The sequence below is a fragment of the Oryctolagus cuniculus genome, chromosome 5 (genome assembly GCF_964237555.1).
Source record: "Oryctolagus cuniculus chromosome 5, mOryCun1.1, whole genome shotgun sequence".
NCBI classification, from domain to species: domain Eukaryota; kingdom Metazoa; phylum Chordata; class Mammalia; order Lagomorpha; family Leporidae; genus Oryctolagus; species Oryctolagus cuniculus.
The window spans coordinates 34,821,785-34,846,940 of record NC_091436.1 but is presented as its reverse complement, the minus strand read 5'-3'; the positions used below and the strand labels follow the sequence as shown (position 1 = coordinate 34,846,940).

At 42.9% G+C, this 25,156-nt stretch overlaps 1 protein-coding gene across 1 annotated transcript in view; it reads right to left on the bottom strand.

Annotated features, from left to right (window-relative positions):
- Window positions 1-23,609, bottom strand: part of SLC2A12 (solute carrier family 2 member 12) — a 59,779-nt gene extending 36,170 nt beyond the window's left edge. The window contains 2 exon segments of the mRNA XM_002714749.5: window positions 4,722-6,062; window positions 23,278-23,609. Coding sequence (XP_002714795.3) covers window positions 4,722-6,062; window positions 23,278-23,392 — 1,456 coding nt within the window. The 5' untranslated portion in view covers window positions 23,393-23,609.
- Between the last annotated feature and the right edge of the window lie 1,547 nt (window positions 23,610-25,156).

The following is a 25,156-nucleotide window of genomic DNA, read 5'->3' as shown; positions in this document are numbered from 1 at the left end:
ACTCAGTGATGTGTGGGAACAAGAAGTTGGTCAAATCTCCTTCAACGGTTTCTCCAAGTCTTAGGCCAGTACATTGTCAAGAGCTCTCAGAGACAGGAAGCCTTTTTCCTACAGGTGACCTGTGTCATTGCAATTGAACTCCAGTTTGTCCTTGCAGTTTCAGCTGCCTTGCTTCCCTCCACTTTGAACCTGGCTCTTCCTCCTGCCCACTCTGCTGTTCTGAAGGCTTTAGGCCACAGATGCAAGGGCAGTAGCCTCCCCAAACATCTTCACCAGCTTCCTTTCCTGGCCCTGATTAGCAAGTTTTTTCTTTTTCCCTAGTTGTGCCCATCCAAACTTTTGCTTTCTTAGCTTCTCCTCTGATTGTGTGTCCCCTAATAATCCTGCCAAGATATTCCTTACTCATATCACTGACAGTGATTCTGAAACGAGGTTATTGCCCCATTAATTCAGTCTCCTCAACACCTCTGAAACTCCAAAGCCCCCTGCTGTGTTTCCTTACTCCTTCCACCCAAACATCCTCACTTTATTTTTAACAGTAGGTTCCAATCATAAAAGTCAGGTTGATAAATCACAGCTTCTCAAGTTGTTTTCACAACCTTTACCAACAAGCTGGACTACATCAGTCTCAATACGGGGAGACTGACCAGGTAAACCATGCATGCACATAAAGGAGGATAACGACCTGCAGGTGACACCTGGAACCACAAGTTGGGGGATGAACAGATACAGAAAAGCCAGACTGTTAGGCAGCAAGCAGTCAGATAGACCACAACGTTGGCTCACTGGGCTCTTCCTCGTACCAATCCATACATGATGTTGCCAGGGGACCTGCCACTCAAAATTTACTCTGCCCATGTGTCCACATTGTGACTGCTCTGTCCTGATCTCATAAAACTTTCCCCAGACCCCTGATGAAGGAGACAGATTTGGGTTTTACACAATCTCCATGTTGGTAAGCCACACAGATATAGAGGTTTTCTTTCCCTAAAGATCAGCGCCGCAGATTGGGTTTTTGTGCACAGCGGGCTGTGAACCTACATCATCTGATAGTGCTTCTGTTTCAACTGCAATTGCTCACACTGTCTACAGATTAACTAGGACTTTCTATACCTGGCCTCTCTTTAACTGACTGTAATTTGCGCATTTTACTAATTTTCAAGAGCCATTCACTATTAGTAAAGGATGATAAAAATGCACATACATCTTAACCTTTTTAAATAATCGTCATGGTAGACTAGAAACCAATCAATACTTGTGTAAAAGTGCTAGCTAGAGATAGTCACTTAGCCTAAAGGTTAAGACACCCACATCCCATATCAGAGTACCTTGGTTCAAGTCCCGACTCGGCTCTTCATTCCCTCCTGGTTCCTGCTAATGTGGACCCTGGGAAGCCGCAAGTGTTGGCTCTAGCAGTTGGGTCCCTGCCTCCCATATGGAGACCCAGCTTTGGCCCTGGCTAATATTGCATTTGGGAAGTGAAGCAACAGATGGAAGTCTTCTCTCTCTCTCTCTCAAAAACATTTTTTTGATTAAAGTACTAGCTAAAACTCGGGAGCCTGACCCCATTCACCTCCATAGCATCTAGTCAGCCCGGCTCTTACATGAGAGCGACTTGTTTCAGTCCAACTTGTTTAAGTCATTGTTACTTTGGTCTTTGTTACAGCAAATACAATCAACAAGTCAAATTATTCAAGAAAATGCACATCAAAAACTCTCTCTTATCATTATCCTCTCTCTTATCCTATAGTTCAGCCTTATAAAAAGAACGTGCTCACTTACCCAGCAGGGCTTCAGAGAAAGAGAATAATGTCTCTAACTTGCAAAAAACACAGTGGCCAATTTAACAGCATCTACTTTCAAGACCAAGACAGGATTCTCTTCTTGTCTGAGACTAGGGATCAGCATTGAATATAAGAAGAAAAGTATTATTTTCATTTATTTCAACGAGTCATTTAACCTCTCTGAGGTTCATGCTCTTCCTTTGTACATACTCCAAAGTATGTACAAACTGCCTACCATGGCATTTGACAAAATAAATATACAAATGTTAGTTATTAGCTAATAAATATTAGTTGAATCTAACCTTAAATTATGTTTTAAAACAATTAGTGTAGAATGTTAAGAAATTCTAAAAGGTAAATGACAAATAGCCACCAATAATTTTTTCCAAAATCAAATTTTCTTAAAATAGAAACTTGATGTGATATAATAAGCTATCAAATGATATATGATTGAAAGCTCTCCTGCTTTTTCCAAAACTGTCCCCAAATTAAGAGAAAGGTGATATGGGTAGAAGGGCTCTTCCCATAAATAGGTAGTTCTGGAAGTTTAAGATGAATGTTTCTCATATTATAATATGTGTCATTATATCAATCATTTCAATCCGAGAGGTCTACTGAATTACAACAAAGAAGGTATCCTTTCTTTCTACTGACAGATTCTTAATTGATTTTTGATATTTCAAAAGACTGGATCAAGAAAATTGACATGAAAAGGAAATATTTTTAGCTTTACAATGAATATATGGGGGGGAAGATGCTTGGAAAGGAAATCAGTGAATCAATAACTACCATCGAAGTTTATCCTAATGAAGAAGACTTAGAGAATTTGTTAATATGGAACTTTGTTTCATAAACAAGGTTAAGGTATTCCTTGGTACAAGATAGTACCTATATCTTGCTCTTCTGTTAGACTTTGAAAAGTTTATTAAAGTAAAAATATAAATGAGATGCTTGATCAAATTTCATGAGAGTGTCAGAGGATTCACTCAAGTGATAATTGAATCCTGATAGTGATAGAAACTTGCTTACAGGAAACTGCTTGTTAATGATATTTATCATTGTTAAGTCTTAATAAGCAAGGTCAAGGTTCAGGAACAAGTAAGAGATCAGAGGCTGATGGCATGGCAACGTTCTCTATCTGCCCATGCACAGTCTTTCTATGGGCACATTCTCACGTGTCTACTCATGTGCCTGAGGAAGGGCCAGCTTTTGTTCATCTATGCATGGGCAATAGGACCCAATCTTGCCACAGCTGACTAGGTATGAACTGCCTCCTCAGATATGGCAAAGAGCAGGGTTCATCAGCTCCTCCTCCCTCCTATGGAATTTGAGCAAGTCAATATCTAGAAATTGATATTTCACAAGTGGGTGTAGAAGCAGCAAAATGAGGAGATGGAGTCAAGGTAGGAGACTCGAGGTATCAGCCACGTACAAGTCTAGCTATTAATTAACTAAGATTAGGAAGGCTACCCATGCAGGTTGTTGACCAGAAAGAAGCAGATGCAGAGTGTAGCTCAGTCTACTCAGGTGCCATCTCCTTGAAGGCAGGGACAGTGTCTGTTTTGTCCACTCCTGTTTCTGCAGCATTTATCAGAGTTTTTATAAAACGAATCACTCAATACATATTGGGTAGATGCATCATTAATGAGTTAGCAGTGGATGATTAGAGCAAGCTGTTAGGTGGCTTTCTTTCCAGAGACACTATCTTGCCCCTGGCATCAGAGATTTACATTCCTCCACGAAATTTCTTCCCTTCAACTTGGACTATGTCTTTTTATTGGTCCTGAATCTTCAACACTTTCTTTTACTTAGGCCAATTTGATTACCTCCTTGGTCCTCATAAGCAAATTTCAAAACCAACTCTGTAACAGAGAGGGAGAGACTGAGAAAGGAGAAGAGAAAGAGAGGCATGAGAGAATGACAGAGGGAGAGGGGAGTGGGAGCATCAGAGAGAGACTATCCTTGATTTTTAAACACGTTCCTTTCCAGTGGGGTGAACAAAAGGCACCCTGGAAGGCAGCAGATGGTGGTTCAAGTACTTGAGTCCCTACCATTCACATGAGAGGCCTGGATGGAGTTCCAGTCTCCTGGCTTCAACCTGCCTGGCTTACCCCAGTGGTTGTGTGCATTTGGAGAGTGGAACCAGTAGTCAGAAGATCTCTATCTATCTCTTACATAAATAAAAAATAAACACTTTTTAAAAGATTAGAACAAATAGCCTATTCTAGCAAGTCCATCTCTAATAAGTTTGCCCATAGAAGAGCTAAAGAATTGTTATTGGAATCTACTGTTTAAATAAAGCAACCTTGTGGCTATCTCCCTGTGAATTGTTTGTGTTGTATTGAAAGGGGGTGAGTAGACTCCTATAGCTCTGTTTAATAGTTGAGAGTAAAGTGCCCTGGGAGGTTATTCCTGTGAATAAAATGTATTCAAAGAAATAATACATCCTTCTTCCTAACCCTCCTTACCTCTATTTTTCATAAGTATTACTGGAATGCATCCATTATTGTGGCTTTAAGAAAAGCTAAATGCTTGATTTTTTTTTCTTCCACCTATGAAGAAACTCAGAGATGATGTGGAGGAAAATGTTACCCCAGCAAAGTTTGCATTCATAAAACCATATGATTCCCCTGGGCAATAACTACTCTTCCAGGGATGACTCATCCCCAATCATCTGGAGAAAGCGTAGCCTCAAATGACTGATAATAGGTAACTTACCCTTCAGCTGAATACTCGCCCTGCATTTTTCAGAAGCAGATATAATCCATGCGTGCTTTCCACATTTGCAGAAGCATCAAATGGCTAATACGATTCTTACCTTGCCTCTAGTACTCATGAATACAAGGTACTAGAGCAGTAGGATGCTGTGATTGGTCAAAAGAAATACAATAATATTCATGAGGGGATAGAGGGAAGGAAGAAAAATAAAGTACTTACTTGGTCCCAGGCCAATTGAAAAAGCAGCAACATAGACAAGCAAGCTGGCTAAGGACAGCCATTTCAAAAAAGCTGGGACGTCTGCAGGGTCTGTGACTGTCTGGGATTCAGTCTGGCTTAGTCCAGCATTTAATAAGGATGCAGAGGTCATCTTCCCTGTTTTATCCATGTCATTTTTCATGGGCATGAGTGAGTTCCTGCTGTGGGAAGTAATCCCTTTAAGGTACTCCCTGAGAGTGTTGTTGCTAGCTGATAGGTTTCCTTGGCCATAAAACACAGGATCATCCAAGGACTGATTGATTGGGCTGTGGCTTCTGCAGATGTTGGTGAAGTTCATGTGGATATTGAGATTCACGATGCCCATGGTCAGCAATGAAGCTGCCATCACAGAGGAGCCGACGCACAGGAAGGTTTTGCTGCCAACATGGTCTACAAGAAGGGTGGCCGGGATGGTGCTCACAACCTTGACCACCCCAACCCCAGTGGAGGCTAGGCTGGCTGCCTCATTGCTTTGAAAGCCAACGGACTTCAAAACAGTTGATGCGTAGAATAATATGTTTGGCTGGCCAGTGACTTGTACAAAAAAAACCAGTGTTAAGCCTATCATTATTCTGGTTCTCATGTTGTCTTTGGAACGAAACAGGTCCCAAAAACTATACTGATATTCATCTTTCAGGGAGGATTTTATCATAGTGAGTTCCTCTGTTGTATCGGAGACGGATCTTAACCTTTCAAGAACCTTGCTAGCAGCTTCCTCTTTTCCTTTCATCACCAGAAACCGGGGGCTGGGAGGAAGAAAGTACATTGCAATCGCTTGCAAAACTCCCAAGGGAATAACAAGACCAAACATATACTTCCAACCGTGGGTAACATTGGCAAATGCATAATTTGAAATATAGGCAAACAGAATGCCGATGACTATCATCAGTTCATTCAGTGACACAAGAAGACCTCTTCTGTGCTGAGGTGCAATCTCAGCGATGTAAACACAAGTGGCAATGGAAGAGAGGGAAATGGAAACCCCTATAGCGATGCGTCCCATGATAAGAACCACGTAGGATAAACTGAGTATCGAGACTAAACTTCCAAGTCCAAGTAGGCAGGATGACAAGATGATCGCAGTCCTTCTTCCATACCTGTCTATCAGGACGCCTCCAGTGAGGGAGGCCAGGAAGGCCCCAATGAGGAGGGAGCTCACCACCATTTCCTGCTCGTGGCAGGTCAGGGCCAGTAAGGTTTTGATCTGAAGAAGGGCCCCGGAGATGAGGCCAAGTTCATAACCCACCAGGAGTCCACTGACAGCAGCGGTGACTGATGACAGGAAGGTGAACAGGCTGCAACCTACAGGCAGAAAGCACAGACACAGAGGTCAGTTCAGAACTGTTATTTTAGACATTTTACACCCCAATGGAGAAGACACCTAACGTACAACTTTCATAACACTGAATTTAAACATACAACTATAGTCAAATAATACACTAACAAAAAATGATTAGCTATAGAAGAAAAATAATTTTTCTTTCTTGTTTAGGGTGAAATGTATGGAGACATTTAAAAGTCCAGTTGCCTATCTTTGATCTTGTTGGTGTTTTTAGTTTTAGAGCAGAAACCATAACAAATAAGCAGGCAACAGATGATGAAGACAGAATGAACAAGAATACCACCTGGTTCATGCATTGGCATTGGATTAGAAATTCAAATAGCTTGGTTCCTCTGGCCCTGCACAGATACAGAGGGGACACTCCAGGTAGGGCCTTGCAGGTCATAGTGACAACTCTTTGTTCTATCCTAGGTATAATGGTATTGACACTCACTGAATGGTATGGAGGGCATTGATATTATGAGTTTCTTATCTTTGAAGACTACTACTGCTGTGGTGTGGAAAATAGTTCTTCAAGGCGGAAGATTGGTAGCAAGAAGGAATTGTTGCCTTAGTTTTGACAAGATGATAGTAGCTTAGATTGAGTGTTCACAGTTCAACTGGAGATTAGTATATACCTTTTTCAAAACTACTTTTGGAGATAAAAATTATTGTATTTGCTCATGAATTGGAGGTAGATGATAAGGAGATGGGTCAGAAGACAAAATAGCTCTTGGCTTGAGCAGCTGATTGGATAATTTTATGGCTTTATATTAACTGAATACAGTACTATATATTATGTAACATAATATACCAACACATGAAAGCTTTATAGAATTGGTTTTAGGGGACAATGAGAGGAGGAGGAAAAAAACCGAAGTTCCATTTTGGATGTGATCCTTGCCTCCAAGATACTTATCATCCTGGTGATATCTCTGTTATGTATTATTTATAAGGTGCTGCTTTACTTGCTCACACATAAAATCACTGTAGAGTACCCTCTTGTAGCTTCATTCATGTCCTCAGTTTCCACATATTCTTCTTCTCATATGATCTTAAAATCCTAAGCAACAATTTCCTCTTCCACAAGAAAAATTAAGTCAAATCCTCATATTTGTATGAGAATGGAATTATTCTTATTTCTGCTTGCCATTGTTCACTTATGTTTTGATGTGTTTCCAGAAACTATTTGCTCATTTTTTGAAAGGCAGAGTGACAGAGAGCAAGAGAGATCTTCCCTTAACTAGTTCGCATCCCAAATGCCAGCAATAGTCAGAGATGGGCCAAGCCAAAGTCAGGAACCTGGAAATCCATCCAGGTCTCTCATGTGGATGGCAGGGACTCAAGTACTTAGACCATCATCCACTGGCTACTTAGGTACATTAATAGGGAGCTGGATTGGAAGCCAAGTAGCCAAGACTTGAATCAGCTTTCCAATATGGGATGCAGGAATTCCAAGCAGCAGCATAACCCACTGCTCCACACTGCCTGCCTCTGGATGTGATTAGGATGTGTGTTTTAACAATTGGTATTTAGTCTCTGATGTCCTTTTTCTTTATTTTTTAATTTGCTTCTTTTAGAAAAATTATTTAGAGAGCACCCCCTGGTTCATTCTGCTAATACCCAGAAGCTGGAAACTTAATCCTGGTATCCCACATGAGTGGCAGGGATCCAATTCATTGAGCCACCACCTGCTGCTTCCCAGGGTGTCCATCAGCGTGTTGCTGGCATTGGGATGGAATCAGGACTCAAACCCAGGCACTCTAGTAGGGGATGTGGATGTCCCGATCACTAGGCTAAACACCCACCTCTATGGAGTTCTTATTTGAGAAATAAATGATTTTGGAGAATGACATTCCATGGAGGCAGATTGACTGAAGGACCCAGAATGGTATTTGGAGTGACAAGGGCAGCCAGGGACACTGAGTTAAGGATTTAAGAAAATTGAAGCTGGAGCTGTCCTTGCCACTTGTCTTTCTCCTTCACCTTCCTTGTTTTCCTGTTTCATTGGATGGAAAATGGTATTTCCCTTCACTTGAGATTCAGGAGCCAACAATGTTATCTTTCTGTCTAGTCTCTCCACTTATCTATAGGCAATTTGCCTCCAAAAGATTAGTAACTTGCACTAAGACATTCTGTGATCCAAGTGCCACATGAAGAGTTTGTCAACAAAGGTTTGTTTGTCACAGAATTAAGGTGAAGTCCTAGTTGTCTCAATTTTATTTATCTTCCCAATTAAATGCTTTAAGGGCTACTGCCCCCAAACCAACCTCCCCACTCACCTTACTTCTGATACTTTGGACCCCTGGGGTTCCACTTGGGCTGTTCATTTGGGACTTTACATTCTAACATGGAGTATAGGACCATCCCTAATGCTTCCAAGATTGCGTCCCTATCCTTGTGATACCTCAAGACTTCGTCAGAGGAAATTTTCCTGGTATTACTTTCTCATGTAAAAACAATGAAGAGAGTCATAAAGAGTGGGCTGTTTATTTTAATGCTGTTTAACAGTGATGAAAGAGCAAGATGTCATTCTATGGATGCCAGAGAGTAGAGATAACTTTTCCAAGAAATCTGCAATGAGCAGAAAGAAAGAGATAGGATGTGGTCTGAAGGAATTGGAGAAAAGTGAGTTTGCTTTTGTCTAAACATAGCTGTAAGAGTTTGGGGTGGCTGGGTGAACTGAGGAGATGCAGGGAGTGCTACAGGAAAGCATTAGATGAGGGTCCATAATTAGTGCTTTTCCAAAGATATTCAGTCCTGAAGTCAGACAGTCTGCCCTTGACCATCATGCTCATGTTAGCACCCCTGGCCATTTTGCTCCCGCCTCTGCTTCCTGGGGGCCATTCTGTTACAAATCATTTCTCCCCCAGCATGCCGGAGGGAAGACTTTTGCAGCTATCTGTAGACATCACTGGGTCCCCACAAACTGTTGAGTTGTGCTTCTACTGTGTCTTCTTGCTGCTTAGCTTGAAGACTAGCAGATGCAATAGGAAGATTCCAGCTTGTCTTTCGATGCTACGACAATTCTTTATTATGGTAATGAAGTAGAACTGTTCCTAACTGTTCCTATTGAAGATGTGATCGAAATCCTGAAGCTTGATGCAAAAGACACTCAGCACAAGGGCGCCAAGGGCAGGTGGCACTCCCCAGACTGCTCCAGGCTGGGCTACCACAACAATAGCCCCATTGTCTCTGCTCCCTGCGAGTCAGATGAAAGCACGACTGTAACTAGCACTGAATACAGCGCTCCATTTTTCATATTTGAGTTTCTGCCTGATTTCTTCTTTGCTTTCTTCCCCATTTGCCTATTATGGCCACACAATAAACCCTTGCCAGCTCACTAAACCTTACAGCAGGCTGCAAAACATTCAGACACAGGTTCTTTTGGCAGGCAGCCAGGTAATCACACAGCTTGACCAATTGCAAATGTTTCACAAATTTAGAAGATTTACTACTTAATTTTTATTATTAAAAAGATTTATTTATGTATTTGAAAAGTTGTCTCTCTCTCTCAATCACACACACACACACACACACACACACAGAGATCTGTCCACTGGTTCACTCTCCAAATGCCAGGAGTAACCAGGGCTGGGTCATGCCGAAGCCTGAGCCAGAACTCCATTCAAGTTTCTCAAATGAATGGCAAGAACCCAAGCACTTGGGCCAGCAGCTGCTGCCACCCAGGCACATTAGCAAGAAGCAGGGTTGGAAAAGCAGAGCAGCTGGGACTCAAATCAGTACTCCAATATGGCATGTGAGTCCCAAGCTGCAGTGTAACTCGCTTAGTCACAATACAGGCTTCCCAACTTCACATCTTGGGCAGGAAAAACTCATGGTTGTCTCCCAAATGCTCTTGCCACTGCAGTCTGCCCTGTTATGGGTGCTTCTCTCAGAAAGACTTTAATCCCAACTCCACAATCATCTCCAGCACCACCCACCCTTCAGATGCTTCCTGATCCTGCTCTGCTGGATTCTGTTGCCCTGTCCCAGCCCCTCTGTGTCGCCACCCTGCCCAGAAGGTGCATGTTCAGAATCCTGGTCCACTTTAAGGCATTTATTAACCTGCTTGTCTTTGCTATTGTACCAAAAGTTCTCTCAAGGCAATAATGTTGTTTTACTCATATCTGTCATCTCTAGTCATTTGGCACAAAGTAAGGAATCCAGGTTTGTTGTGTCAATGAATGATGGGAAGAAGCACTCCCCAGTGTTGACCCTTGCTCCTCTCTTTCCCAAGGAGGTATCTTCCGGCTAGGGTTAGCACTTAGTATTATGAAATGCTTGGCCTACAGGACCCTCAAGTTACATAACTCTTAGCATTGGAATAGCATGCTGTCAGCATTTCTACACAGCTTTCAACACTATTCTTAGTCAATACAGCATCATTGCTGGGGGTGAGGGGGTGACACAGTGTACCGTATTTCATTGTCCTGTGGATATCTTCACTTTACTGTCCTTCAGCCTCGTGTGTGGAGCTGTTCTCTACTCCTTCAGAGTCAGTGTTTCCCAACCCCTTTCAGTAAGCCAGGTTTTCAGGCTCCACATCAGTCTCCAGGTACTCGCTTTGTGGGCCATCAGCACCACTTGATGTTTCCAGAGACTTCCATACTTTCCTGTTCTCTAGATTTGTGCTTCTCTTCATGCTGCTCCCCCTCACCTCAGTGTCCTTTTCCTTCCTCACAGCCTCGGGAACCCTGACTCATCTTTGATGATCTAGCTCACATGTTCAAACCTTTCCCCACCAAATCTTTCCAGACTGCACTTCTTGGGTTACCACTAATCTCTCTTCTCTTGCTTGCCTGTGCACTCATGGCCCTAGGCACCTGGATTACAACATTTAGTCATGTCTGTCTCCTGCCTTGGATTGGGGGCCCCTTGGGAACAGGAGTGTGTGTGTCATAGGCTGTACTCAGTGGAGCCCACAGAATGACCCAGGAAGCAGGTGCCCTGGGTCAGCCATGCAGAGTGGTTGGTGTGGTGCTTCCAGCCTGCCAAAGGTCCCAAGTGCTGCCTGTCTGTGTTGAACCATGTATGATGACGTTGCAGTGGTAAATATTGGAACCGAGCCTTTATCTATCAGGGGTGGAGAACCTTTTTTCTGTCAAGGGCCATTCGAATATTTATAACATTATTCATCATTATTCATGGGTCATGCAAAATACCAACTTAAAAAAATAGGCACTATAGACTTATTGAATTTTGAGTCCCACCTGTGGTTGCCTTGGGAGAGCCAGATCAAATGATTACATGGATCTTATGTGGTCTGCAAGCCAGACATCCCTGCCTTACCCCCTCTCACTGAAACCTTTTATTTAAGGTATACAGACTTCATGTGTTTCATAAATACAACTTTAGGAGCATAGTAATTCTTCCCACTGTACCCGCCCTTCCACCCACACTCGCACCCTTCTTCCTCTTCCCTCTCTTACTCCCATTTTTATTTTTTACTTAAATCTATTTTCAATTAACTGTATACACATAAGATTAACTCAATACTATGTAAAGATTTCAATAAATAGTATGAAAAAAAAAAAACTGTTCCTCAACAGTGGAGGCAAGGGCTGTTCAAAGTCATTGCATCTCAAAGTGTCAATTTCACTTCTATAGATTACTTCTTAGGTGCTCTATTAGTTATCACAGATCAGGGAGGACATACGGTATTTGTCCTTTCGTGACTGGTTTATTTCACTAAGTATGATGTTTTCCAGTTTTATAACTACCATCCTGCCCCTCTCAACCCTCACCAGAGCACACAATGAAAGGTTGGTCAACAGAAACATCCTCCCTCCATCCCTACCATGTTTGACCTCTCTGAGAAAAGAGAAAAAAAAAAAAAAAAAGAGGAACTTTGCTCTCTTTTTTAATTTTCCAAACCCAGGTTTGATACAATAGCAGTGCTGTCATAGACAGTTTCCTGAAGCTAGTAGTCTCCCAGTTCTATGGGCTGGAGAGGTTGCTCCTGATCCCTTTCTGCCTGTTTCACACATGACCTGCATTCTTTCTTTCTTTTCTTCTCTTTCATCCTTCCTTCAACTCCAAACTTTCCCCAGGATAGATCTGGGTGCTTGCTTCTTCTGCATTTTCTGCTACTTGTTGAGTTCTTCTGCTAAAAAACAAAACAAAACAAAACAAAATTCTTCCAAGATTTTTGGTAATTTTTGTCCTATTTATTTAATCATAATTACATCTGTGTTATTTATATATATATATATTCATTTCCTTTTTCACCTCTATCTTCTTTTCTTTTTTTGTCAGCACCCTTGAATAGCTTGTCACATTGACCCCTCCAACACAGACTTCTGACAGTTCTGCAATGCAGTTTTATTCTCCCCACTCTGTATGTCTTATTAAGGTCTATTTGCATCTCACTTCTCAGCTGGTTTTATCTTCACCTCAGTTTGGTGTTACCGCCAGATGTCCTAGATCTTTTCTCATACTCTGTTTTTCAAAGATTATATTGAGAGCCTAAGTCAGGTGCTTTTGAACATATATTTATGTTTTCTCTAAGAAGAAATCCTAAACTGCACCCTTTTCCTTTGCTTGTGAATGTACTTGCCAGTAAGAACATTGCTGCATCCCCTTTATTCAGCCCCCAAATCACTTACGATATTTTTGACTGTAGAACCCAACAACCTGGAAAACAGATTTAGCACATAATGGTTTTTATTGTTTAATTAACAAGAAGCTCTCATTGGGCTTGGTGACTCCAAGAATTCACACTCCACCCATACTGGTATCCTTTCCTCCTCCGAGCATTGTCCTTTATACACTGGCTTTCACCATATGTGCAAGGTGAATGCCACCACTCCCGGAAAAATGTTCTCACACAATCAGATCCAAAGGCAGGAGAAGCTAGGAGAAAGCTCAAGGCAAAGAGCTTAACCTCTTGTGCCTCTCCCTTTTTGTCAGGGAGAGAACTTTCCAAAAGCACTCTGGAAGACTTACCCTACTGTCTCATTGACCACAACCAGTGGATCGCTGGCCAAATCCAGCTGCCAGAGACACTGGGAAGTAAGTACCGTATCTTTCAGTTACCCAGATAGGAAGGACAGAAAATCAAAAGAGAGTTGAAATGACTTGCGTGTTCCACATCTGACACACCTGCTCCAGTCATCTGGTTGCAATAAGAAGCTTAGTCTTGAACTAGAGGCACAATTGATGTGCACAACTGCTAGCCAAACTTCCAATGTCTGGAAGTTATTTGTATGATGCAGTTGCATTGGACTGTTTCTACTTTTTGATTCCCTGACTGTGAATGAGATCTATCTTTTCTGAATTATTTAAAGAAGTCTGTAGTTCTTTGCTTATCAAAAACACTATCTGGGATGGGCATTTGGCCCAGTGGTTAAATCAACTCTTAGGACACTAGCATCCTATATTGTAGGACTGGGGTTCTTGTACTAGATCCTCTCCTGATTCCAGCTTCCAGCTACCACAGATCCTGGTAATCAGCAGGTTGTGGTTCAAGTAGTTATGTTTCTGCCACCCATATTGGGGACCTGGATTGAGTTCTTGACTTCCGGTGTCAGCCTGGTCCAGCCCTGGCTGTTGTGGACATTTAGGGGGTGAAGCAGCAGATGGGAGTGCTCCCTCTGTCTCTCTCTCTGCCTCTCAAACAAATTGAATTGAAAAATAACTTTAAAAAACATTTTGTTTTAAAAAACGTATTAATATTAATTAATTGATTGATTAAAATCAGCAATGCCAAACTACAACGTGTGGAATGTACCAGCCTAGTGGCTCTTCTAGGCTTGGTCTCTTCATAACGATGGCTTTGTTTTCTAAAATGCAGTGAGCTACCTTCTTTCCTATTCAACCCAGAGTTGTTGCAATCCTGGAAATTATAGTCCCTGAACAGGTATAGAAAGACAAGGAAAAATGACAAAATGGTGGAAAGAGTTAGGCTATAGGGCAAAAACTTTTGGCCTCACCCCCCCCCCCCAACAACCTAGGCAGAGATTCTAAGGCTGTGTGTAGTTATCTTCCCTTTCCCTGGATGGTGAAAGTTCTGGGTCTCCAAAGTAAGGTTGCACAGAGTGAGTGGGTAGAAATCTAACATTTGACTATCTGATCTTATAGGATAAGTTCACATCTGCATTTTATTTGTTATTATGTTCTATTGACAAATATTCTGGCTTTCCTTGCTATTGTGATGTTGCATGTTTTTCCAAGTTTTCATGGAGATACTCAACAAACGGTTAAGAGGGTGAATCTGGAGAACAAGCCAGCAGTCTCTGATGGAGAACACTCTGATGTTCCTGGAGTACAGATTCTCAATGCATGAAATGGTAAGCTATGGATTTCTGAGAATCCAAAACCTTCACAAAGATTCTTAGCTCATGGGGGATTATTTAATGTCAGAAAAAAATGGCAATATTTACTTGTTCTGCAAAATTTCAAGAATTAAAAATTCTTTTAATGTCACATGCTACTGCAAACATGGTAACTTTCTATCATTCTATTTTCTAATCAATAAGTATAAAACTGCAAAGTACAGATGGAGTGTGCATACTCAAACATAGCTCAGAATCACTCCTACAGATTTTAAAATTCTCTAATGAGGGGCATGAAGTGGGAAAAATATAAATAATATTGGAAAGCCTGTGGGTGGAGATTCTTTTGGAAGATTATTTTATTTACTAAAATTAAGACCCAGTGCAGTGGCGCAGTGGGCTAAGACCCTGGGATGCAGCGCTGGCATCCCATATGGGCAACAGATCTAGGCCAGTTGCTCTGCTTCTGATCCAGCTCCCTGCTAATGTGCCTGGGAAAACAGCGGAGGATGACCCAAGTGCTTGGTCCCCTGCACTCAACGTGGGAGACCTGGAGGAAGCTCTGGTTCCTGGCTTCGGGTTCCCAGCCCGGATCATTGCAACCATTTGGGGAGTGAACCAACAGATGGAAGACCTCTCTCTGTGTGTCTCTCCCTCTCTCTGTAACTCTGCCTTTCAAATAAATTAAATAAATATTTTTAAAAAAGAAAAAGACCCCTATGGCCACTGGCTGTTAAAAGAGATGCTCACAGGTGTGTGGATAATGGAGAGGTGGACTTGAGTTGGGGGGAGGGGGTTGAGATACTTCATCATTCAAAGGGAGAATTCTGATGAAGGAAAAAGAGAGGACACTTAACAACAATAAAACCAGCAAAGAGTGCTGAAAGATAGAAGTGGAGAAAAAGGTCAGGATGAGTTGTCAGGTTGTAGGTTGGGCATAGAGAGAAGCCAAGGAAGCCATGTTAAGAAACTTGGTTTCCAAAGCATTCTCTATGGTGGATTTGACAGAAGTTTTAAGAAACTTAAAATCTGAAATGCAGACAGACAGAGCAACAGAGAGACAGAGAATTTTGCTTTGCACTCGGTGCTCCCATCACAATGGGATCTTTAGACTTCTATGAACATGCCCTCTGTCTTCTCCAAACTTGTACACAAGCTATTTCCTCTGCTTAGAACGCTCTGTAAGCACATTGGCCTCCCTTTTACTCTCCTGACCCATCTTAGTCAAACAGTCTTCCAGAAGGTTGCAAAAACTAGCTGAGCATCCCTCTGTGCACAATAGTTTTATCAGTCGGGACACGACCTCTACTGAAGTAGTCCTAATCCCCTTGTCTCCTGCCCAGTCAGCAATAAGCTTCTGCAATGCACTGATGCCTCTTGTTTACCTTGAAACTCCAGGGCCTAGCATTTTATCTGATTCATAATAGGCACTGAACTTTGCTGAAAGATTGCCTTATAATCATTAAGATTCTCATCTTTCTGATGAATTGGGGAAAACTGCAAGCAGGGATAATGTCTTGCTCATCTTTCTTACTATGAGGCATCCAGTACTGTGTCTTTCCCACAGTAGGCAGCCAGTAAGTATGCACTGAATTAAAATGCGCTCTAGTTCAGCTCACCAAACAGTTCTTCATTCAGGTTCTCCTTTAAGTGTTAGGCACGCACTAAGCACCAGCACTGTTGTGGGCACAGAGGCTGCTGGACAAGGCTTATCTGGATGGTCAGCATAATCGGCCTCGGTGGCCACAGTGAGCACTGTGGTAAGAGGCTTCCTAGGTTTCTTTTGGATTTGAGGGCATAAGAGGGTGGTACTTGTGCTGCATGTATGTGACCCCTGATGTGTATAAACTGCAAATATGAAGGGTCTTGGAAAGTTCATGGAAAATGTGTCTTATGAGAAAATACACAGGTTTCAAAAATGTCTTGTACCAAAATAAACTTATTTTTAATTCCATTTTCCACAAACCTTTTGAAGTACCCATGTACCATTCCTACCTATTATGAATTGCACAGAACTTTCTAGATACCATCAGTCAGCTTGGAGCTCTGCTAAGAATATGCTTATGTGTTTTATCAAAGAGACTTATAATCTTATAGAAAAAAGACATTACATGGAAAATTAGGGAACTAAAATAGAATGCAATCAAGTTTTGAATGAGTGTAACTTATACCCAGATTTCCAAATCAGATTGATCAGGAAGTAGAAACATCAGTGCTGGCTGGTCTTATTAGTCAAGAGGCAAAAGGCTGGGCTGGATTGTGGATTCAGAGTTTCAGATCCCTGTGCTACCACCTGGAATCAGTGCTACCTGTGCCAGGTGGCCTTAATTCCCTCCAGGAGGAAGCTGGTGGAGGTCTGATCTCGAATCTATCAGCTAGACTTTACCACCTGCAGCGAGACTTTAACCTTGCTGTTCGTGGGAGTCCTCATTCATGAGATTAAAGATAATAATATTATTACTTCATAAAGCTGTGAGGAGAAATGAGATAGAAGAGCACCCGGGGCATGACAGCAGGCACTTGGCAGACGTTGACTGTTCTTGACCTCAGTTTCCCTCTGTGAACGGGGTGGGGTGGGGGAGGGAAGGGAATATCACCTTCTTGGTTGTAAAGAAAAGAAAGGACAACAGTAACAGAAGCACTTAGACCACAGCAATCATTAAACAAAAATTTGTTTAATCTGCATCTATAAGTTAAAATCGCATAATATGATAGAAAAACATCGAAACAGTCTTTCTTATGGATAGCAAAGGAAATAAAATGATACCTTGTTTCTAGCATAACAGTCATGCCTTTTTACAAATTCTTGAATTCCTTTGTTTTTAAAATTGCCACTGCCTCATAATCCGGCTTGCATTATAAAAAAATTCTTCCTGTGATTTCTATCTTGTGGTTTCTACAATTTAGTTTCCCCAATGGAAATGAAACACTTTATTAGCGTGGGGATGCTCTCTCACTACACAAATTGACCCTAATAATTTCCCTCTGTGCTTAAAAGGTCTTGCATGTCTGAAGCTGACATGTCATTTGGGGAAGGTTTCTGAATGAGCTTGGTACATAGCCCCAGCTCCAACTTCCATAAAGTGTGGAAACATTTGCTAGAAAATAACATGGGCATTGCTAACAGCCCCAGAACGCAGGGATGCCAGGCAGAGCTGAGTCATGAGTTGTCAGAGAAGGGATTACTTGCCAGGGAATCATAATGAATAGTGTATAGATCATTTACACCTGGTTTACTTAAGGAAAAAACTAATCCTATAAGTCAAACAAAGGACTGCATTTTTCTCTCTGATATTTGGCAGAATTTTATAAAGTGAAATCATTGTTCAAAAATAATGACAGCCCCTAAAATTAAAATGATGTGATTTCTTTAGTCTTCTTACTTTTACTTAAATTGAATAGAATTAGTATAATATTGAGAGACAGCTGAAACCAGCAGAAAAGGTAGAAACTAAGGGTGGGGCCTGGTGCTATGGTGTAGCAGGTTATAGCCCCAGCCTCCAGCTCTGGCATCCTATATGGGCACCATTTCAAGTTCCGGCTGCTTCACTTCCCACCCAGCTCCTTGTTAATGGCCTGGGAGAGCAGCAGAGGGTGGTCCAAGTGCTTGGGTCCCTGCACCCATGTGGGAGACTCGGAGGAAGCTCCTGGCTCCTGGCTTTGGCCCAGCCTAGTCCTGGCTGTTGTGGCCATTTGGGGAGTGAGCTAGGAGAGGGAAGATCTCTCTCTCTCTCTCTCTCTCTGTCTCCTTCTTTCTGTCTATAACTCTGCTTTTCAAACAAATAACTGAATCTTAAAAAAAAAAAAAAGAAAATGAGGGTGAAACGATGTAGAAAGGAATATTACACCAGTGGGCAACAATGCAAACAAAATAGAGCAGAAAATAACTCATACAATATATAATTTACTCTGAATACATTTGCTCAGTTTCACCTGGGAAGTGTTTTTTTTTGGGGGGGGGATGTCAGTTTCTGTGACTTTGACTGAGATCAGGTACTTTTCGAGGAAAGAAAGGATGAGAAATGGCCTTCATTTGCACTTGCGTTTGCTCAAGTAGCCCCTTGGGAAGGAGCCCATTCCAACTTTCCCTTTCTCACCACCGTAACTTGGTTGTCTTTTAAGTGGATTTCCTGATGCTATTTTGTTCAGTAATTCACCCATCTGGGAAATTCATGATGACAAAAAAAAAATATGAACTAGGGAACTCCGACTCTGCTTAACGTGGTAATCTTATAAAACCAGTTCTTGCTCACACAGTCTAGGTAAACAGCTGCTGTATTTCCTAGGAGCTAAAGCCAATCGCTCATGAATGGAGGGCCGTTCGGAGCTCTCAGAACCTTTTTAATCCTGAAGCTAACTAGTAATTGGGCTCCTCTCATTAAAAAAAATGCTGCCTATGAAACCATAGTTTAAAAACTACCCATCTTTTCAAAAATGTATTGATGTGAAAGGCAGAGAGAATTCGCTTCTCTTCTGCTGGTTCACTTTCCCAGTGCTGATTACCGCCTGGATTGGGATGGGGCCAAAGTCTTCCCAACTCAATCCAGGCCTCTCACCTGGGTGACAGGGACACAATTACTTGCAACGTCCCAGGGTGTGCCTTAGCAGGATGCTTGGAAACAGAGGCTGGAGCTGGGAATCAAACCTGGGTATGATATGGGACACGGGCATCTTAATGGGCACCTTAACTGCTAGGCCAAAAGTTAACCCCAGAACGAACTATTCTCGAATGAAAATAAAATCTCACACATCTACGGCAATTAAAATGAGCATTTTAAAATTGGCTGATTCATCTTTAATCCACACACACGCCTTTGAGGTTCCTTAGGCTGCCTTAGAGTGTATTCATTTCATTGTGAGCTCTCTCTATCTCCCCCAGCCAGTGTAAGATCTAGTCACTAAAAAGTACTCCTTTGAGAGTTACTCACAAGGAAGAACCATCAATCAGCTGCCACCAGGCCTGCTCCTGGGACCCCACCGGCCTCAGGAGCTGCCGGCAATCTGGCAGACACTGGGGTGAAGCTGAAAAGATTTAACAACCGCGACACGGGGACACTGGCTGCAAAAACCAGTTCAGGCATGCTGGTGTGAGCCGGTTAGTCCCAGCCCGCCCAGGTCTCTGGAGCACTTGGCTGCGTGCTGTGGGGCCAGCCTCCTCCCTGCCGCGGCCTGTGCTTCTGCTGCGGCTGCGGCGGCGGCCGAGAGGGGGTCCGTGGCAAGTGACAACTCGGGCCCTCTCTGGGTGTGGTGCCGTCTGCTTGTGGAGCCTGCTCTCGCAGTTCGCCCTGAAACCGCCATGTTCCTCCTTCCGCGGGGAGCCCCAGAGGCGCCATTGGCCTGCACCTCACACCCATGCAGAGCCTCAGACATAAACTTTTGCTGTGATTTCCAAGTGAGGTTAAACGTACAATCACACAGCGAGGCCGACTAGACTGAAAAGGGAGATGCTTATCTTTACATGTGGTCTCTTTACCAAACAAAAGAGAGGACAGCCTTTCTTAAATCCACCAGTCTCTGAGTCCTGTCATTGCCCTGAGCATATCAGAAGATGTACGCAAATTTTGTTGTTGCTGTTACTGTTAATTCATTAAATACACGTGTCTTTTAAAGCACACTATTTTTTTGGTCACAGTTCTTAAACATTTGAATTTTTAATATACAGGAAGCCTGGAAAAATGGCAGAGGCCCGGCTTTCCACAAATTCCGGGGGAGTGCCCTGGAGTGAGGATCCCCTCTCTCTTCAGGTCAGGCTGATTGGCCTTTGTCTTCCCAGAAGGCTCCTCTGTCAGGCTTCCCAGCAGACTGCTGGCCCTGGGGTTGCTAAGGAAGCCCAAGCTGGGCCTGACTGAATGCAGAGGAGCTCCATTTGGGCTAAACCTGGGAGGACGTCCTGCTTGTTTTGGGTAACATCCGACCTGCTGAGCACCTGCTCAACTTCCAGGTGTAAAAAGGAGCTCAGAGCTTGGCAAAGAAGAAGCGCCTCAGGGTCTTCCCTGAGGGACGTAGGTAATTCTTAAACTTCCCCCCGGGCATCCTCAGGCAAGACCATGGCTCTGTCAGCTGCATCTGTGAGTCCAGCTGTCCGTGCCCTCTCCCAGTGCATTCTCTGCAGTCCTGGGCACCTGCACTTGTACAAGAATGATAGCTCTTCGTTTCTCACCTTCTGGGCAGATGGGACAGGAGAAGGCAGAGCTGGTGAGGGTAAAAGGAGACTTAGGGGAACTCTCCTAAGGGGAAGCCTGGGACCCGGGCTGGAGGAGAGAACATTGGGCCTCCTACAGTCAGTTCTGCACTAGCCTCCGCATGTACTTGAGCCAACCTCACATCTTCTGCCCAGAAGTTTTCCTTGTCTGAGACACTCCAGCTGTCTAATTTCTCACATCATTTGTATCTTCTGTGTCTGGGCATCAGGATTTCAAATTGAGCTCAACCCTGCCTGGTAAGGTGGATTAGAACATATTTATGGACACAGGACAATTTAGTAAAAATGTGTCCGCTCTGAGTCACGGCTTCTCAAAAATGAATTAAGTTCATTAGCTTCTAGTCATTGAAATAAAGCATTGTTGTCAGTTGCAGAGTTTGGTCAAGGAAGACCTGGCAAGATTTTTCATTGTGTATTACAGCATTCAGGGGGTCCAATTACAGAGTTAGGGTTTTATTTGGTTTCATTTCATTTTTCAGTATCTCACATGACTTAATTACCTTGTCTTCGATTACATAACTCATTCCTCTTTGTGCTTTGATTTTTTTTTCATATAGAAATGAAGGAAACCTTGCTACATTCACATGCAGAAATAAAATTATTGAGCATATTTTAAATACTCTGAATTTCCTGGACCAAAGTATATAAATTTAAAATATAAATAAGCCAAAAGGAGTATTTGATAAATATTTTGTCATTAGCTCTCAACCTCTTCAGAAAACACAACCCTAATGTTAATGAATGGAGTGTGAAGTGACTTGCCCAAATCTTGCAACAATGCTGCACGTTGTATTTGTACATATATGTGTATAGTGTATAATTGCTTTTGAGTGCCAAGAGAGGTTTCAGATAAGGTAGGAAAATTTGCAAAAGTGATAAGGAAAGGCTTGCCTTGATCTGAATGTAAGCTACATAGAGCACAACTCAAAGCTGTGTTTAGCTGAGATTTTAGGGAAACATGTAGACTTCCTCTTCTACATAATAAGTGTCCACCTAAATTTGAAATTAACATATGTTATTTATTCATTTACCACATCATCACCACAGCATACAAGCAATTGAACTTTAAGTTGAATTTTGGGCATGTACCCGACTTTTACGAGCATAAGGATAATTATGAATATGATAATTATGAACTTGTACAATATCAGCTCTTAAGAGCCTTCAAAGCCATATCAAAACTAAGTAATGATTTTTAATGGTCACTACAAAGGTTCCCCCTGAACAGTTGCTTTTCATCTTCTTTGTGACTTTATCAGCGACTCCACTTGTTTGGGTGACGTCACCGCTGCTGCCTGCTCTGCACCTGCACTGCACGGTGGCTCAGTTTCTCAGGAATTTGGAGAAGAGAACTTTGTACCTGTTCCCTTTTACCCTTTAAACCCTCCACCCCCCAAAAGTCTCCCTGGCTTGCTCTTAGGGAACTGGTGAGCCAGCAACAAGCAATCTGTTAGGGGCAGGGGCAGCTCACCTCGGGGAGGACTGGGCCTTAGGAAAGGGAACCTCCGCTACTCATTCTTGACTAGAAGTGGGAAAGCAAGAGGAGAAGAACAGGGGAGACTGAGGCAGCTCCATCCCAGAGCTGGGGCTGCCCACCTATGGGAGGGGCCGTGGCTCTGCTCCCAAACTCAGACAAACTTACAATGCAAACACCAATTCCTGTGTTTTCAAAGAGTTCGTGGAAAATGCTTTTGTGCAAAAACTCAGCACAGATGTCAAAAGTTTTTTTGCACCAAATAAATATCTTTATGCTCTATTTTTCCATGAGTTTTTTTTTTTTTTAAGATTTTCCATGAGTTTTTTAAGTCCCCTTGTATAGATCCATTCCAAGGTGGAAGGCTAATGCCTTTTCTTAAAAAAATCATGTAGTGCTTGAGATTAGTCATAGAATTCCAATATGTAGCTTGGGGATGTCATTTATGATCAAGGGCAGAGCTGAGTAAAACAGGAGATGTGTGTTTGTGTTTGATTTCATTTTGCATTATAATTGGTTTCTGTTGCTTTCTGAACAAACTCAATGAGGAGGAAGAGGCAGATAAAGGGTTCAGTGTGTCTGTGAGAAGTGTAAACGTGGACGTGAAGGCAAGCATTTGGGTCAGCAGAGATAACTGAAATGAATGAATTTCCAAATTCCACCCCCAGAAGGAAAAAGTAAGAAAGAAGCCTCAATTCCAAAGCCTGTTCCAAGAAAGCAGGAACAAGGGAAGCAGGCGTGCAGGCCCAAGTAATGCTCACATTCACTACAAACATGCTGGGAATTAAAACAAAAGTTATGTTTATTGATTATATAACTAATAACTTGATGAAGCCTACTCAAAATGCTGAATTTAGAAACGGTGGTTGCAATGTCCACTTGTGACAGCAACTGTGTGTGTGTCCCTATGCGTGTGCTTACAAATGAAACTGTCTTGCTGGTCAATTTCTGCAAAATGAAAAAGATTTATACATTGATGTTAACACAACCGAGGGGACCCATCCTGCCACGCGTGGGTGTTTTCTTAGCACGCAAAGTTCCAGTAAGTCTTGGCTCTTCACTGCCTTCCATCTCTGGGACCCTCGGCAGCCCACCAGACCTTGTTCCCTTCTCTCCACGCAGGCAGCGCGCTCACATGCGCACGCGCGTGTACACACACACACACACACACACACACACTCCACATACGCGCGCGCGCGCGGACAGCCCAGGGAGACACAAGCACGGCTCGTTCCTCACTTTACCTCCAGTGCAAGGAGGATGCCGGCGGCCGCGGGCCCGGGCGCTGGCGTCCGTCTCCGCCGCTCCGCCCTTCTGTTTCAGCAGATTGGGGCCCTCGTTGTTTTCAACAGGTACCATGGTCACGTAGCAGTCACAGGCTCCCCCTTGCCGGCCAACCTCTCCGACTTCTGCGTCTGACAGGACTGGTCACTTTCTCCATAGCAGCATGCTAAAGAAGAGCCAAGGGGAAAAAAAAAAAAAAAAAACTTCGGGCAAAGCCAATGTGATTTGTGACCAACTTTGTTTCTATTTCCGAAGGCTTTGCCCTGTTCGGTGACACAGGCTGTTGCTATTCCAAGCAGCCAATCCCAGGCGGGGGGCGGGCCGTGTCGCTGCGAGGACGGCTTGTGCCTCTCCAGACAGAGTTGCGAGCGAGAGGTTAGAAGACTCGGGATTTGCGGGCTCAGCTGGAGTTTGGCCCTTAGCTGGGGGTAGCTCTTGTAGTTTTTCCTGCACCTTCGGAAAGAGACAGAAGAGAGCGTGCAGATGGTATCTGCTCCGCTAGCAGAAGAGGAGTAATTTATGCCAGGACTCGCTGGAAAGAAAAATGTTGTCAATTTTCCGAGATCATGACACCAACCAGCTTACACAAAGCATAAAACATCTTTATTGTCTCAACCTGGTTTCCTCTAGGTAAATAAATAAATGCCTTTGATCCCTCTCTGCGGCTGGTCAGACGCATCAAGGCCTGGGACCAGGAATATACGCACTCAGAATGCGTGCATTCTTTAGACTTTTCATGTCCCAAGATCATAGCAAAGAAGTTCAGTTTTTAATGCATAATTGTCTTTCCTAGAGGACTTAATCCTTAGTTTTCTGTCATGCTGCATGTCTGCCTGGGGAGGAGGCCAGACTAAATGACCCATGGTGTAGGTAGGTGTGGTGGCCCGCTAATCTGAAATAAAAATCAGGGTATTAGGGGCAACATTTTTGTTTATCTGATTTTTGAAAGTAGTAATATAAAAAGTCTTAGGGAGTTGTGGTACTGTACCTTTAGTTCTGTACTTAGCAAATGCTATTTATTGAGAAACTTTATAGAAAGAAGTAACTATCATCTTAGAAAATCATTCTGAGTAAAAACTAAAATTTATGCAGAACTTACTATGTGCCAAGAGTTGCGTAAGGGGCATTAACTCAAATGATTCTTTTGGAAAAGCTTGTGAGCAGGCCCCCGCGGTGACTTCTCAGAAGTGGGCTGAGATTATGAAGCCAGGAGGCTTAGTGTCCTCCACCCTCCTGGACTCTGACTTCCCGCCCTCATCTTCTCTGATTTTTCTTGGCTTCCTCCACTTTCAGCCCTTTGCAACCTTAAGGAGATGCCATGAAATACAGCTTTCTGTCTTAACCATTCCTCTGGTTAGGCAAGAGAATTTCCACTTCTATCAATTGAAGCTGAAACTTACTAATTTTTGGCAGTTTTCATTCACTCATAACAAAGATCTAAATTAACTTATTTGTCCATTTCCTTTGCTTGTCATCAGCTATTTCTATGTGTCTTATCCTACAGGGAATCAGGTAGAAACAAATCAGTAATAATGCAACTAGTATCAGTTACACACCTGCTGTATGTTGCTAACAGTACTGGAAAAGGAAGCCTGCTCCAAGCATAGCTCAGTGCCTTCCTGATCAAGAGGGTCACAAGCTCAGGATCCCATGGAGGAGTTTGTCTCCACTAAAGAACGTGCAATGCAGTGATGGCTTGGGCAACTGCTAAGATTTGTTCCCAGGGTGTGTTATGATTGTAGGAACAGCAGTTCTTATCTGTGAGACACTCGTTTTTCTCATCAGTTCTCCATCTCTTGACTTCTGTCTTCTTTCTGCTCAGATCAATGACCTTAGTGG